Source organism: Pipra filicauda, unplaced genomic scaffold (assembly GCF_003945595.2).
Source record: "Pipra filicauda isolate LSUMZ 115617 unplaced genomic scaffold, ASM394559v2 scaffold568_size315820_pilon, whole genome shotgun sequence".
Lineage (NCBI taxonomy): Eukaryota > Metazoa > Chordata > Aves > Passeriformes > Pipridae > Pipra > Pipra filicauda.
Window position 1 is genome coordinate 13,397 of NW_024104718.1, and position 15,266 is coordinate 28,662.

General features: G+C 68.5%; 1 protein-coding gene and 1 non-coding gene across 2 annotated transcripts; both read left to right on the forward strand.

Annotated features, from left to right (window-relative positions):
- Positions 1–769: 769 nt before the first annotated feature.
- Positions 770–933, forward strand: LOC113997786. The gene has a single exon (XR_003544220.1). It is a non-coding gene; the product is annotated as a U1 spliceosomal RNA (small nuclear RNA).
- Positions 934–1,318: 385 nt separating this feature from the next.
- LOC113997779 (CAD protein) lies at positions 1,319–15,183 on the forward strand. Its single transcript, XM_027739916.2, has 44 exons — positions 1,319–1,403; positions 1,632–1,771; positions 2,474–2,603; positions 2,819–2,961; positions 3,078–3,219; positions 3,707–3,878; positions 3,956–4,141; positions 4,239–4,351; positions 4,470–4,615; positions 4,710–4,841; positions 5,023–5,256; positions 5,339–5,560; positions 5,900–6,088; positions 6,286–6,410; positions 6,490–6,623; positions 6,699–6,811; positions 6,912–7,162; positions 7,234–7,480; positions 7,591–7,689; positions 7,805–8,029; positions 8,104–8,286; positions 8,373–8,591; positions 8,686–8,853; positions 8,925–9,107; positions 9,181–9,285; positions 9,362–9,610; positions 9,810–9,891; positions 10,074–10,240; positions 10,386–10,550; positions 10,628–10,759; positions 10,843–11,044; positions 11,123–11,313; positions 11,382–11,522; positions 11,632–11,727; positions 11,797–11,938; positions 12,566–12,610; positions 12,722–12,876; positions 12,988–13,062; positions 13,158–13,370; positions 13,580–13,705; positions 13,789–13,944; positions 14,024–14,125; positions 14,214–14,308; positions 15,052–15,183. Exons 1-44 carry the CDS (start codon positions 1,319–1,321, stop codon positions 15,152–15,154), a joined length of 6,723 nt encoding a protein of 2,240 aa, XP_027595717.2. The 3' UTR covers positions 15,155–15,183.
- Positions 15,184–15,266: the final 83 nt, after the last annotated feature.

Below are 15,266 nucleotides of genomic sequence, written 5' to 3' on the forward strand. Positions count from 1 at the left end.
TCTCCTCTAATTCTGTGAAAGGCCATTGCTATTCTCCACCCTCTGCTCTGCACATGGACAGCATGTGCTGTTAGAGCCAAATCAGCAGTGCCCAGACAGCAGCAGAGGGACTGTGGGGAGTGGTGTTGGCTGAGGGCACGTTGGGGTCCATGGGGTCACAAGCATGGGGTGCTGGACCTGGTGGGTCTGGGGTGCCACGATTGCTGGTGTTTAACAGCCCCTCACCTTCCCCACGGAGGGTGCGTGGGCACTTCCACAGCACCGTGTTCTTGTGGGTGGCTCCTCAGAGGGCATCTGCTCTCACCACGCACCACCAGCACCCAGACCCCACGGTCCCAGCACTGGGGGTCGCCGGGCTGTGAAGGTGTCTGTGTATGGACCCTGTAGGTGCCATCATGTCAACCTGTCCATGTCACACGGTCGGTGGTGACACACGAGCCCCGCGCGGCACCGCCCGGACCCGGTTGCGGCGGGACCCGCGGGGCCTGGAGGGGGCGGGGCCACGCTCGAGCGGCCGAGCTCTGAGAGGGGCGGGGCCTAGCGCAAGAGGGCGTGTCCATGCAAATCAACACAGCTCGCGGGGGACGCCGGGACACGTCCCGCACACAGACCCCGCGGCCACGCGCGTCCGCGGGCGCTGCTGCGCGGGCGGGGCCGTGCGGGACGGTGGGGAGCGCGGGGCCGCGCGGGGGCGGGGCCGGGTGGTCGGTGAGCGTGTGGTCGGGGTGGGTGCGCGGGGCGGGCGCGGTGGGGCCGGGGAGGTGGAGTCATACTTACCTGGCAGGGGAGACACCATGATCAGGCAGGTGGTTTTCCCAGGGCGAGGCTCATCCCTTGCACTCCGGGTGTGCTGACCCCTGCGATTTCCCCAAATGCGGGAAACTCGACTGCATAATTTGTGGTAGTGGGGGACTGCGTTCGCGCTCTCCCCTGACAAAAGCGGTGAAAAATAGATTTAACGATGTACAGCGGCTGAACGCAAATTCCACGCGGTATTTCTACTATTGCGCTTAAAACTCCTCTGACTATCCAAACTCCACATCCGTCCCGCCCCGGTGCAACTCAGCCCGGTCCCCTCCCGCTCCGGCCCCACCGCCCGCGCTCCGCCGTTCCCCGCGCACCCGCGGTCGGGTCCCCGGTCGCTGCGCCCCCTCCCCTCCCGCCCCGCGGAGCCCCCGGAGCCCCCCGGTCGGTGCTCCAGGTGCCGCCGCCCCGCCCCGGGGCGGTCCCGGCGCGGCCCCGCCCCGGATCCTCCCGCCGCCCCCGCTCCGCCGCTCGGCCGCCGCCGCGGGGCCGCCGGAGCGCACGTGGCGCCGCCATGGCCCGGCTGCTGCTGCAGGACGGGTCGGTGCTGCGCGGCCGCCCCTTCGGGGCCGCCGGGGCCGCCGTCGCCGGGGAAGTCGGTGAGTGCGGCCGGGCCGGGCCGGGCGGGGCCGGGATGTCGGGATGTCGGGATGTCGGGATGTCGGGATGTCGGGGGGCGGCCCGAGACCGGCGGCGGGGAGGGGAGGGAACGGCGGGTCCGGTCCGGCCCGGCCCGGAGACTCCCCCCACTCGGGGTCCCCGGGATCGGCCCGGCTCAGTGCCCCGCGGCGGGACATCCCATCACTCCCACCCCGATCCCCGCGCAGTGTTCCAGACCGGCATGGTGGGGTACCCCGAGGCACTCACCGACCCCTCCTACAAGGCGCAGATCTTGGTGCTCACCTACCCGCTGGTCGGCAACTACGGGGTGCCCCGGGACGAGCCCGACGCCTTCGGCCTCAGCAGGGTGAGCGAGGGGGGCCGGGGGCAGCGTGTCCCGTCGTGGTGGCTGAACGGGATAGTGCTGGGTGCCAGGGCAGGATGGACAGCACGAGGTGCCAGGGCAGGACAGCACAGAATGCCGGGGCAGGACAGCACAGAGTGCCATGACGGGATGGCACAGGGTGCTAGGGCAGGGCAGCGAGTGGCATGTCGTGGTAGGTGGAGGCTTGACTCTGATCCTGCCAGGCCAGAGCCACGGCAGAGTCCAGGGCGCTCTGACATGCCAAGGACTGGGTCTGGGCAGGGGGAGACCTGGGACTGGGGTGCCCTTGCAGCACCTGGGGAGTGGGGCTGTGTATGTGTCCTTGCCAGGGCTCCATTGCAGAGTGGGGGTCCCAGCCCCCCAGGGCAAGGCAGTGCTGGGCCCGCTCAAGGCCCCAGCCCCCTCCCACCCCCTCAAGCCTCCAGGCTGCTCGTCCCAGGGCAGAGTCCAGGCCCGCTGTGGCCGTGCTATTCTGACCTCCCCACACATGGGGGTCTCTCTGTCAGCAGCCCTCCCCCGGACCAAGGCTCAGCCCCGCCAGGATGGGTGTGGGACAAGGTGGGGGCAGTGGCAGCCCAGCACTGGGGGGGGCTGGTCCCATACTGTGGGCCAGGGATCTGTGTCTCCTGGGACTTCTGGGCTGGTGACCACCCCCCTAGCCCTGCTCCCCCCCTGCTCCCCCAGTGGTTCGAGTCCAGCAAGATCCACGTGGCTGCACTGGTGGTGGGCGAGTGCTCGGAGACCCCCAGCCACTGGAGTGCGTCCCGCTCCCTGGACCAGTGGCTGAAGGAGCACAACATCCCCGGGCTGGAAGGTGGGACCAGGGAGACTGCAGGGCGGGCTGGGGGTTGGGGATCTGTGAGTTCTGAGCTGGTCCCGTCTCTGTGTTGGGATTTGCCCCCATGGAGGTCAACCCAGTGTTGGGATTTGGGGATGACGATGCTGCTGGGGTGCGGGGTCCCGCTGGGGCGCGGGGTCCCGCTGGGGTGGGCCAGGGCCGTGGGGTTGTGTCTCACAGCCCACCCGCAGGGGTGGATACCCGGGCGCTGACGAAGAAGATCCGCGAGAAGGGGACGCTGCTGGGGAAGCTGGTGCCGGACGGGACCCCCGAGGAGAGCCTTTCCTTTGAGGACCCCAACAAGCGGCACCTGGTGCAGGAGGTGTCGCTGAAGGTGCGAGGGGGGGAGGGCTGGGCGGGGCTAGGGGGCAGTGGTGGGGGCTGCAGAGCCCCTCCTGGGGGGGCTGGTCCCCGCGGGGGGACCGGGCAATCCACCCCCACCCCCTGCAGGGGCCACTCGTGTTCAACCCCGGCGGGTCGTTGCGCATCACGGCCCTCGACTGCGGCCTCAAGAACAACCAGGTGCGGTGCCTGTGCAAGCTGGGGGCGGCCGTCACCGTGGTGCCCTGGGACCACCCGCTGGACACTGCAGGTGAGATGACACTGGCCAGGGATGTCCTGGGGCCCCACCCCTCGGTGGAGTCTGGAGCTAGGGCTGTCTGCTTGGTTGGTGCTGGGGGCAGCAGGTACCTGTGTCCTGATCCGTGCCATGGGCTGAGGGGTCTCGGTGTCGTCCTTCCTGGGGGCTTCTGGGTTCAGGGCCCTCAGTGTGACACTGCAGGAGGGGGGCCGTGGGCCTGGGGTGCCTTGCTGTGATTGGCTTGAGGGGCTCTGGACTGTGGTACTGAGGGGCCCTAATGTGACTGCAAGGGAAGTCATGGTGGACCGGGGGGGCCGTTGCTGCCACTGCGACGGGTGTTGCGGGGTCAGAGCATCTTGGTGTGACCCTGCTGAGGTGTTGGGGGCTCAGGGTGCTTCACTGCTGGGCTGCTGTGACCCAGTGGGGACCTTGGTGGGCCCTACTGTGCCTTTGAGGGGCTGGGGGGCCCCACTCTGACCCCACTGCTCTCTTGGCACAGACTTTGACGGGCTGTTCATCAGCAATGGCCCTGGGGACCCGCAGCTCTGCCAGGAGACGGTGTCCAGCCTGCGCCGGGTGCTGGATGCACCCCAGCCCAAGCCGGTTTTTGGGATCTGCCTGGGGCACCAGCTGCTCGCCCTGGCCCTCGGTGCCCGCACCTACAAGATGAAGTGAGTGGGGGGCTGGGGCCGGGGTCACCGTGGGGTCCCGGCTGCCGGGGCCACATGACACCCGTCCCACTGCCCAGGTATGGGAATCGTGGGCACAACCAGCCGTGCCTGCACGAGGACACACAGCGCTGCTTCATCACGGCGCAGAACCACGGCTTCGCGGTGGAGGCGGGCAGCCTCCCGCCCGGCTGGGCCCCGCTCTTCACCAACGCCAACGACGGCTCCAACGAGGGCCTCGTCCACCAGCACAAGCCCTTCTTCAGGTGGGCGCGGGGCCGCAGCGGGGGCCGGGGGTTGTGGGGCCATGACTGGGGTTGCAGGGGGGCCCAGGGCTGTGCCCTGCCTGACCCCCCTCCGCAGCGTCCAGTTTCACCCCGAGCACTGTGCCGGACCCACGGACCTGGAGGGGCTTTTTGATGTCTTCGTGGAGGCGGCGCGAGACCTGCAGAATGGGGACGGCGGAGCCCGGACGGGTGGGTGTGAGCGTGAGGGGCGGCCAGGGCCATGGCATGGCCGTGGGGCAGAGGCTGCGGGCCAGGGCTGTGCCCGGGGTCCCCGTAGCCCCATCCCCAGCGTGCCGTGTCCCTCCAGTGCGGGAGCGCCTGCGGGACTGGCTGACCTACACCAAGGTGCCGGCAGGAGGCCCAGACGTGGCCCAGCCCCGCAAGGTGCTGATCCTGGGCTCCGGCGGCCTCTCCATCGGGCAGGCAGGCGAGTTCGACTACTCAGGGTCACAGGTGAGCACCCACAGCAGGGCACAGGGAGCGATGGGGGTCACTGGGGTGGCAGGGGCCCAGGGACACCAGCCGTGACCCCTCTGTTCCCCATGAGGCCATCAAAGCGCTGAGGGAGGAGAACATCCAGACGGTGCTGATCAACCCCAACATCGCCACGGTGCAGACCTCTAAGGGGCTGGCAGACAAGGTGTACTTCCTGCCCATCACCCCTGAGTACGTCACACAGGTGAGCACCCTGGGCAGTTTGGGGGTGCAGGGATGGCTGGGCTGGGGGATGGCTGAAGGACTGGTGTATGGAGGGCTGGGTGGGAGTGTAAGGGACTTGGTGGGCAGCACAGGCGTGGTAGCAGCTGGAGGAGGACACAAGACCCGCCATGGTTTCTGTCTCACCGCCCTGTGCCCCCCAGGTGATCCGGAATGAGCGCCCCGACGGGGTGCTGCTGACCTTCGGGGGGCAGACGGCCCTGAACTGTGGGGTGGAGCTGACCAAGGCGGGCGTGCTGGAGCAGTACCACGTGCGGGTGCTGGGCACCCCCGTCGCCTCCATCGAGATGACGGAGGATCGCAAGGTCTTCGCGGAGAAGATGGAAGAGATCGGGGAGCACGTGGCACCCAGCGAGGCTGCTACCTCCCTGGAGCAGGTTCGGGGTGGGTTGTGGGGCTGCGGGACAGGGCAGGGGCCTGTTCTTCCCGTTCCCACCATCACCCCTCTGTTCCCTGCAGGCACAGGCAGCGGCCGAGCGTTTGGGGTACCCGGTGCTGGTGCGCTCTGCCTACGCCCTTGGGGGGCTGGGCTCTGGCTTCGCCAACAGCCGGGAGGAGCTGGTGGCCCTGGTGAGCCAGGCCTTCACCCACACCTCCCAGGTGCTGGTGGACAAGTCCCTCAAGGGCTGGAAGGAGATTGAGTACGAGGTGGTGCGGGACGCCTACAACAACTGTGTCACGGTATGGGATGGGGGGAGACCTCCGGGCCACTGAGGGGGGATGGACATGAGGCAGGTGCTGGGGGTGGGGGCTCCTGCTGGACCTTGTCCCCAGGGAGAGCTCCCCTGTGCCTCCCGTGGTGCCGGCACAGCTCCTGTGTGCCACTGGGAGCTGCACCTCGTGAGCCAGAGCCCTGCACCCCCCTGCTCTGGGTGGGCTGAACACAATGGGTGTCCCGGGGGCTTGTGTTCCAGCCCAGGCTGGGCAGGGGAGGACGTGGTGGGAGTTGGGAGGGACCTGCCATGGGCAGCACGTGGGGTGCTGGGGAACCCCCAGCTCACAGTGACCCCCCACTGCCAGGTGTGTAACATGGAGAACCTGGACCCGCTGGGGATCCACACGGGCGAGTCCATCGTGGTGGCGCCCAGCCAGACTCTCAATGACACCGAGTACTTCATGTTGCGGCGCACGGCCATCAAGGTGGTGCAGCACCTGGGCATCGTGGGCGAGTGCAACATCCAGTTCGCCCTCAACCCCGAGTCGGAGCAGGTACAAGCAGCTCCCTGAAGGTCCTGGATCCTACTCCCAACCCCTGTCCAGCCCTACCCTGGGGTGCTCTGGGTTCTGCCCCATGAGTCTGTGCCTCCCTGTGCTTTGGCATCTCTGGGATCCAGCGGGTCCGGCCGTGTCGCCGGCTCAGCCGTGTCCCACGGCCCCCGCTGACCCTGCCTGTCCGCTGCCCACAGTACTACATCATCGAGGTGAACGCCCGGCTCTCCCGCAGCTCAGCCCTGGCCAGCAAGGCCACCGGCTACCCGCTGGCCTACGTGGCCGCCAAGCTGGCCCTGGGCATCCCCCTACCCGTCCTCAGGTAAGGTGCTGCCACAACACAGGACGAGGCGCTGCCACAGTGGGACAGCCCCGGCCGCTGACCCCCGTCCCCTCCCCAGGAACTCCGTCACCAACTCCACCACAGCCAACTTCGAGCCCAGCCTGGACTACTGCGTGGTGAAGATCCCGCGCTGGGACCTCAGCAAGTTCCTGCGTGTCAGCACCAAGATCGGCAGCTCCATGAAGAGCGTGGGTGAGCGCGGGGGGCGGCAGCGCCCGCGGGCAGGGGGTGGGCGTGGGGTCCGGCTGCTCACCTCTCCCTCTGCAGGGGAGGTCATGGCCATCGGGAGGAACTTCGAGGAGGCGTTCCAGAAGGCGCTGAGGATGGTGGATGAGAACTGCGTGGGCTTTGACCACATGGTGAAGCCGGCCTCGGACGTGGTGAGCACTGGGGTCTGGGGGGTGTGTGCTGCTGGTACAGTCCTGGGGGAGAGGTGGCCACCTACCTTCCCCAGCCCTGCTCACCCCTCCGGCCTGGCAGGAGCTGGAGACGCCGACGGACAAGCGGATCTTTGTGCTGGCGGCGGCGCTGCGGGCCGGGTACTCCATCGAGCGGCTGTACGAGCTGACCAAGATCGACCGGTGGTTCCTGCACAAGATGAAGAACATCACGGACCACGCGGTGCTGCTGGAGTCGTACCGCGGCGAGCAGGGCACCATGCCCCCCGCCGTGCTCCAGCGCGCCAAGCAGCTCGGCTTCTCCGACAAGCAGGTGGCCCTGGCCGTGCTCAGGTGAGCTGGGGAGGAGGATGGCCCCGCCCTGCCCCTCACCCCAGTCCTGGAGCTCACCCAGCCCCATTCAGCACCGAGCTGGCTGTGCGGAAGATGCGGCGCGACCTGAAGATCCTGCCGATGGTGAAGCAGATCGACACGGTGGCAGCAGAGTGGCCGGCCCAAACCAACTACCTGTACCTGACCTACAACGGCTCCGAGCACGACCTGGCCTTCCACGAGCCCCACGTCATGGTCATCGGCTCTGGCGTGTACCGCATCGGCAGCAGCGTCGAGTTTGACTGGTGTGCCGTCGGCTGCATCCAGGAGCTCCGCAAGGTCGGACGGGCCCCAGCACCCTCTGGGACGGGGGGTGGGTGTCCTTGGTCACAGGATGTGGCCAGAGAGGGGCGGGGGGCCCTGGCCTCACCTTGTCCCACCCCCAGTAGATGGGCTTCAAGACAATCATGGTGAACTACAACCCCGAGACAGTGAGCACCGACTACGACATGTGCGACCGCCTCTACTTCGATGAGATCTCCTTTGAGGTATGGGGGCTGGAGCCCTGCCTGCTGTGGGGCGGGGGTTCTGCCCGCCGTGGGACTGGGTGAGGGCTGCTATGGCCCCGTCTGAACCATCCCCCTGTCCCGCGCGGTGCCGCAGGTGGTGATGGACATCTACGAGCTGGAGAACCCCGAGGGCGTGATCCTGTCGATGGGTGGGCAGCTGCCCAACAACATCGCCATGGCCCTGCACCGGCAGCAGTGCCGCATCCTGGGCACGTCCCCGGAGGCCATCGACTCGGCCGAGAACCGCTTCAAGTTCTCCCGCCTACTTGACACCATTGGCATCAGCCAGCCCCTCTGGAAGGAGCTCTCTGACATGGAGGTGGGGCCTGGTGACAGGGGTGAGGTGGCTCAGGGTGGCCCTCAGAGCACCTCCTGAGGTTCCGTCTCCCACAGTCGGCCAAGTACTTCTGCTGCAAGGTGGGGTACCCCTGCGTCGTGCGCCCTTCCTACGTGCTGAGCGGCGCCGCCATGAACGTGGCCTACTCGGACAGCGACCTGGAGAAGTTCCTGAGCAACGCTGTGGCCGTGTCCAAGGAGCAGCCTGTTGTCATCTCCAAGTTCATCCAGGAGGCCAAGGTCCAGCCAGGGGGCTGCTCCAGCCCCAGGGCACCCTGAGAGCCCTGTCCCCCAGTGACAGGCTGTGACCGTGTTCCCCCTTGCAGGAGATCGACGTGGATGCGGTGGCCTGTGATGGCGTTGTGGTGGCCATCGCCATCTCGGAGCACGTGGAGAATGCTGGGGTGCACTCAGGCGATGCCACGCTGGTGACACCCCCCCAGGACATCACCCACACGACCCTGGAGCGCATCAAGGCCATTGTCCACGCCATCGGGCAGGAGCTGCAGGTCACAGGGCCCTTCAACCTGCAGCTCATTGCCAAGGTACAGGGGCTGGGGGCCATGCTGGGGCACAGAGTGCCGGTGGGAGAACACCCCGTGTCCCCAGCTGTGCCTCATTCCATCCCCTCTCCCCCAGGACGACCAGCTGAAGGTGATCGAGTGCAACGTCCGCGTCTCCCGCTCCTTCCCCTTCGTGTCCAAGACCCTGGGGGTGGACCTGGTGGCTCTGGCCAGCCAGGTGATTATGGGTGAGGACGTGGAGCCTGTGGGGCTGATGACAGGCATGGGCATTGTAGGCGTCAAGGTGAGCAGGGGCCGTGGGGGCAAGGCTGGGGTATGGGGCTGGGCAGCCCCTGAGCCCCCCACTGCCCCCAGGTGCCCCAGTTCTCCTTCTCACGCCTGGCGGGCGCTGACGTGGTGCTGGGAGTGGAGATGACGAGCACGGGCGAGGTGGCCTGCTTCGGGGAGAACCGCTGTGAGGCATACCTGAAGGCCATGCTCAGCACCGGCTTCAAGATCCCCAAGAAAAACATCCTGCTGACCATCGGCAGCTACAAGGTATGTGGGGGTCCATGCTGTGGGGGCTCAGGGTTTCCCCCCTGCCCTCTGACAGGCCCCCATCTCGTTGCAGTACAAGAGCGAGCTGCTGCCCACGGTGCGGAGACTGGAGACCCTCGGCTACAACCTGTATGCCAGCCTTGGCACCGCTGACTTCTACACCGAGCACGGCATCAAGGTCGGGGCTGGGGGCTGGTGGGGCCAGGGGCACCCCCGGCAGAAGTGGGGGGCCCTGACGGGGTCACTGCCTGCAGGTGAAGGCCGTGGACTGGCACTTCGAGGAGGCTGATGGCAGCGAGGCCGGTGCCCGGGAGACCCAGCGCAGCATCCTGGACTACCTGGCCGAGAACCACTTTGAGATGGTCATCAACCTGTCGATGCGCAACTCGGGGGGCCGCCGGCTCTCCTCTTTCGTCACCAAGGGGTACCGCACCCGGCGTCTGGCTGTCGACTACTCCGTGCCCCTCATCATCGACATCAAGTGCACAAAGCTCTTCGTGGAGGTGGGCTGGGACGCGCGGGGGCCCAGGGAGTGCGTGCAGGGGAAGGGAGCAAAGGGAGGTTGTGGAAGTCCTGTTGTGGGTGCTGTGGGGCGGGCACTGTGTGCAGTCATCGCCGTGCAGGGGTTGCTTTTGGGGTGCAACTCGGGCAGCCGTTGTTACCCTGGCCTGGGGTCCTGCCTCACAGCTGCTGTCTCTGCAGGCACTGGGCCAGATCGGGGCAGCCCCCCCACTGAAGATTCACGTGGACTGCATGACGTCCAAGAAACTCATCCGTCTGCCAGGTGAGTGGGACAGGGGCCACGGGGGGGCAGGGGCTTCCCAGGTGGCCGCTTGGAGCTGGAGCAGCACTGGTAGCCAGGCTGGGCCCATCTGTGAGCACTGCAGGGAGAGGAGATGTTTCCCTGCTGTGCTGCCATGTCCCCTGGGGCCGGGGGCTGCCGGTGCTGAGGCTGACACTCCCCAGGCCTCATCGATGTGCACGTCCACCTCCGCGAGCCGGGCGGCACCCACAAGGAGGACTTTGCGTCGGGCACGGCAGCCGCCCTGGCCGGGGGCATCACCATGGTGTGTGCCATGCCCAACACCAGCCCTGCCATCACTGACGCCGCCTCCTTCGCCCTGGCACAGAAGGTGAGGGGCCACTGCCAGCCTGATGCTCACGTCCCCTCCCTGGTCACTGCCACGCCAGCCATGGCGGGCTTGCTGCCTGCAGTGGGCTTGCTTGCCTCGGGTGGGACTGGCCCTGCCACAGTACCCACCGCTTCACACCCCACAGCTGGCCGAGGCTGGGGCCCGCTGCGACTTCGCCCTCTTCCTGGGGGCTTCCTCGGAGAATGCTGGAGCTCTGGGCCCCCTGGCTGGGGCGGCTGCCGGGCTCAAGATGTACCTGAACGACACCTTCTCCAGCCTGCGGATGGACGACGTGTCGCTGTGGATGGAGGTTGGTGGGCAGGGAGGGGCTGGCACGGGGCAGAGCCGCTCCCAGTGCCGGCACCCACCAGCCCCATTTCCCCCCAGCACCTGGAGCAGTGGCCGCAGCACCTGCCCGTCGTGGCGCACGCGGAGCGGCAGACGGTGGCCGCCGTGCTGATGGTGGCCCAGCTGTACCAGCGCCCCGTCCACATCTGCCACGTGGCCCGCAGGGAGGAGGTGAGCTGGGAGTGGGGACAGTGGGCTCCAGGGTCGGGGTGTGGGGCCCTTTGTGTTCCCCCCACTAAGTGCAGCTCCCCCAGATCCTCCTGATCAAGGCCGCCAAGCAGAGGGGGATCCCGGTGACGTGCGAGGTGGCCCCGCACCACCTCTTCCTGAGCCAGGACGACCTGGGGCGCCTCGGGGAGGGCCGGGCAGCCGTGCGGCCGGCGCTGGGCACCCGCCGGGATGTGGAGGCGCTCTGGGAGAACATGGACACCATCGACTGCTTCGCCACAGACCACGGTGAGCCCTGGGGGACGGTGGCTGCGGGGTGGGGACAAGGGGTGGGGACAGCCCCTGGTGACCAGCCTTGTCCTGCAGCCCCCCACACGCTGGAGGAGAAGCAGGGCCAGCAGCCGCCCCCTGGGTACCCTGGCCTGGAGACGATGCTGCCCCTGCTGCTGACGGCCGTCTCCGAGGGGCGGCTCAGCGTGGAGGACATTGTCCAGCGCCTCTACGAGAACCCACGCAAGATCTTTGGGCTGCCGGCGCAGGAGGACACCTATGTAGAGGTGGGTCCCTGCCCACCTGCCCCAGGTCTGGTCCTGGCCCCACTGCCTCTGACCCACTGTCCTGGCAGGTGGACCTGGAGCACGAGTGGATCATCCCTGGCTGCATGGCCTTCTCCAAGGCCCGCTGGACCCCCTTCGAGGGCATGAAGGTGAAGGGGACAGTGCGGAGGGTGGTCCTGCGTGGGGAGGTTGCCTACATCGATGGGCAGGTAAGGCCCTGGGTCTGTTTTCCCTTGTGTTGTCCGGGTCCCCAAGCACTGAAGGGGTCCCCCAGCACCGACCCCATCACCCCCAACCCCATCACCCCTATGAATGCAGGTGCTGGTGGCCCCTGGCTATGGGCAAGATGTGAAGAAGTGGCCCTCAGGAGCTGTGGTGCCGCCACACGTGGCCCCTGTCAAGGACATTGTGAAGGTACTGGGATGCACGGGGCTGGGCAGGGGTCCCTGTCCATCCTGGCTCCAGCGGGGTCTCTCGTTGCAGACCCCCGAGCGGCCCCGGCACATGGCAGCTGGTGAGACTCTGCGTGGACGAGCCCCCAGCCCCCGCCGGCCCGGCCCCGCGGGCGACGGGCGCTTCCACCCCCCGCCCCGCATCCACCGGGCCTCCGACCCCGGGCTGCCAGGTAGGGGGGCGGCGGGGCTGGCGGGCGTGGCGGGGGGGCGGCGGGCGCGCTGCCCGGGGCCGGTTCTGGGGCCGCGGACGGGCGGCCCCGCTGACGCCGGCCCTTGTGTCCCGTTCAGCATTCCAGAGGCTGGGAGCCGCGCACCGCCCGGGCGCCCGAGGCACCGGTAATGTCGGGGGGGGGACTCACTAATGGCACTAACTGCAGCCCATGAGTGCATCCCCTCCCCCAGGTGCCGTGCGGGCCCCGGGCTGCCCGCGCCGCCCGCCACCGGCCCCTTCCCACGCCCGGTGCCGGGCACCACGGGACAGGGCACGGCTGTGCCGCCTGCCCCGCTCCCGCCCTGGCGCACACAGCACCTCGGGGACCCCTCGCTTGCCAGTGTGATTGGGGGGCGGCCAATTGGGAATTGCGGGGTGCGTGGGGAGAGGGGCGCGGCATGATGTGGGGCTTGGCCTGCCTGTCCTTGGGTGGCCTTCACCTGGCATTGAGCCCTGACGTGGTTTGCCTGGTGCTGCCAGGCCGGGCTGGCTGTGCCATGCCAGCAGCACCCTGGGAGGACAACAGGGCCCAGGGTGCTGCCGCTCCCCACACCCCCTAATGGCACCGCTCCCTTCTCCCACCCAGCTGAGGACACCCGTGAGAAGGCCGGCAGGAAGGCGGCAGAGCTGGGTGAGTGCAGAGGGGATCTGGGGGCCCACAGTGGGGATCTCAGGCCTACGGCAGGTGGTTGGGCTCCCCTGGGCACCCCTGTGGGCTCACCGGCTGTTCTTGGTGCCCCAGATGCGGCGGCGATCCAGGACAGCCACTTCTACCCACTGGGCCCCCTGCCACGCCAGGCCTCCCCCCAGCGCTCCCCCCACTTCCAGACCTCCCCACTGCTGAACCCCCTCGTCGGGCAGCACGTCCTCTCTGTCCAGCAGTTCTCCAAGGACCAGGTGCCTGGGCGGGTGGGCATGGGGACCGGGTGGCCATGGGGGCTGCGGTGCCTCCTGCGCCCTGGCCAAGCCCTAGTGCCCCTGCGCCCCCTGAGCCACCTGTCCCCACAGCTGTCCCACCTGTTCAATGTGGCCCACAGCCTGCGCATGCTGGTGCAGAAGGAGCGGAACGTGGACATCCTCAAGGTGAGCCGTGCACCTGGCCCCCAGGCGCCCCGAGGGAGCCCTGTCCCGGGTAGGGGTGCCCCGGGCTCCCCGAGGTGACAGCATGGCCCCTGCAGGGGAAGGTGATGGTGACCATGTTCTACGAGGCAAGCACAAGGACCAGCAGCTCCTTCGCGGCGGCCATGAGCCGGCTGGGCGGCGCCGTCCTGTCCTTCTCCGAGGCCACCTCCTCGGTGCAGAAGGGCGAGTCCCTGGCCGACTCCGTGCAGACCATGTGCTGCTACGCCGACGTGCTGGTGCTGCGGCACCCCCAGCCTGGCGCCGTCGAGGTGAGAGGGGCTGGGGGGGCTGGGGCCGCCGTGCCCTGTCCCGGAGGTGCTGGGGACTCTGCCCTGATGGCGAGGATGGTGACCTGCACTATAGGGCAGGGACATGGTCCCCAGCTGGGCAGGGTTCGGGTCCTGCCACCATGGGGCTGGTGGGGCCTGCCCTCACCCCTGCCTGCCCTCACCCCTGCCTGCCCTGCCCGTGCTCCCAGCTGGCCGCCAGGCACTGCCGCAAGCCGGTGATCAACGCCGGGGACGGGGTGGGGGAACACCCCACACAGGCACTGCTGGACATCTTCACCATCCGCGAGGAGCTGGGCACCGTCAACGGCATGACGGTGAGGGGGGGGGCTGGGGGGCCAAGGGGCCCTGTCTGGGCCCTGGGGGGCCGTGGCCGGGCTGACCTGACCGCTCTCCCCAGATCACCATGGTGGGTGACCTGAAGCACGGGCGCACGGTGCACTCCCTGGCCCGCCTGCTCACCCTGTACCGCGTCAACCTGCGCTACGTGACCCCCCCCGGCCTCCGCATGCCCCCCGACATCACCAGCTTTGTGGCCTCCAGGGGCATCAAGCAGGTGAGGAGTGGGGTGGGGGGCTGGCCCCACATGCCCCCCCAGCCTTGTCCCCCCAGCCCTGCTGACAGTGCCACCCCAGGAGGAGTTCGGGAGCATTGAGGAGGCGCTGCCGGACACGGACGTGCTCTACATGACCCGCATCCAGAAGGAACGCTTCGAACGGGCTGAGGAGTACGAGGCCGTGAGTGAGGGGACCCCGGGTCCTGCTGCCCTCGGGGGCTGTGGGGGGTCCCCTGCCCCAGCTGAGGGTTCTCTGTGTCCCCTCTCAGTGCTTTGGGCAGTTCATCCTCACGCCCCACATCATGACCCGTGCCAAGGAGAGGATGGTGGTGATGCACCCCCTGCCCCGTGTCAACGAGATCAGGTGGAGGGGGGGAGCAGGGGCAGGGGGGCTGCAGGGTACTGGGTGGGTGGGGGGCTCAGGGGTAGTGTCTGGGGGAATGGGCTATGTAATATACTGGGCAGGATTGGGGGTTCCCAGGGCATGGGGGTGTGGAGGGCTCTGGGGGAGCTGGGTCTGTGCTGTTGCTGTGGGGTCAGGGGCACGGGGGCTGCAGTGTGCTGGGCAGGGTAGGGGGTCTCAGGGTGATGGGGACTGTTGTTGCTTGGTGGGTTTGGAGGGAGACAGGGTCTGTGGTGTGTGGTGGGTCAGGGGTCCCGGTGAGGTGAGGGATCAAGGTGGATCAGGGGTCTCGGGGGAGGGCATCCGGGATCCCGGTGGTGTGAGGGATCCTGAGGGGGTCAGGGGTCCCGGTGGGGTCAAGGGTCCCAATGGATCAGGTCCCGGGGGTGTGATGGGTCCCAGGGTGGCTCGGAGGTCCCGGTGGGATCAGGAGTGCCGGGGTGGGTGAGGGGTCCCGGTGGGATCAGGGGTCCCGGTGGGATCGGGGGTCCCGGTGGGATCGGGGGTGCCGGGGTGGGTGAGGGGTCCCGGTGGGATCGGGGGTGCCGGTGGGATCGGGGGTCCCGGTGGGATCAGGGGTCCCGGTGGGATCGGGGGTGGGTGGGATCGGGGGTCCCGGTGGGATCGGGGGTCCCGGTGGGATCGGCGGTCCCGGTGGGATCGGGGGTGCCGGGGCGGTGCCCGCTGACGCGGTCCCTCCGCAGCGTGGAGGTGGACTCGGACCCGCGCGCCGCCTATTTCCGCCAGGCGGAGAACGGGATGTTCATCCGGATGGCGCTGCTGGCCACGGTGCTGGGCCGGTACTGACCAATAAACGCCCCCGGTCGCGAACGACATCGCGCCGCGACTCCGTCACCGCGCGCGACGCGCGGGCCATGGCGGCGCTGGGGAGGGGCTGCGCGCGGCTGCTGGCGCGGCG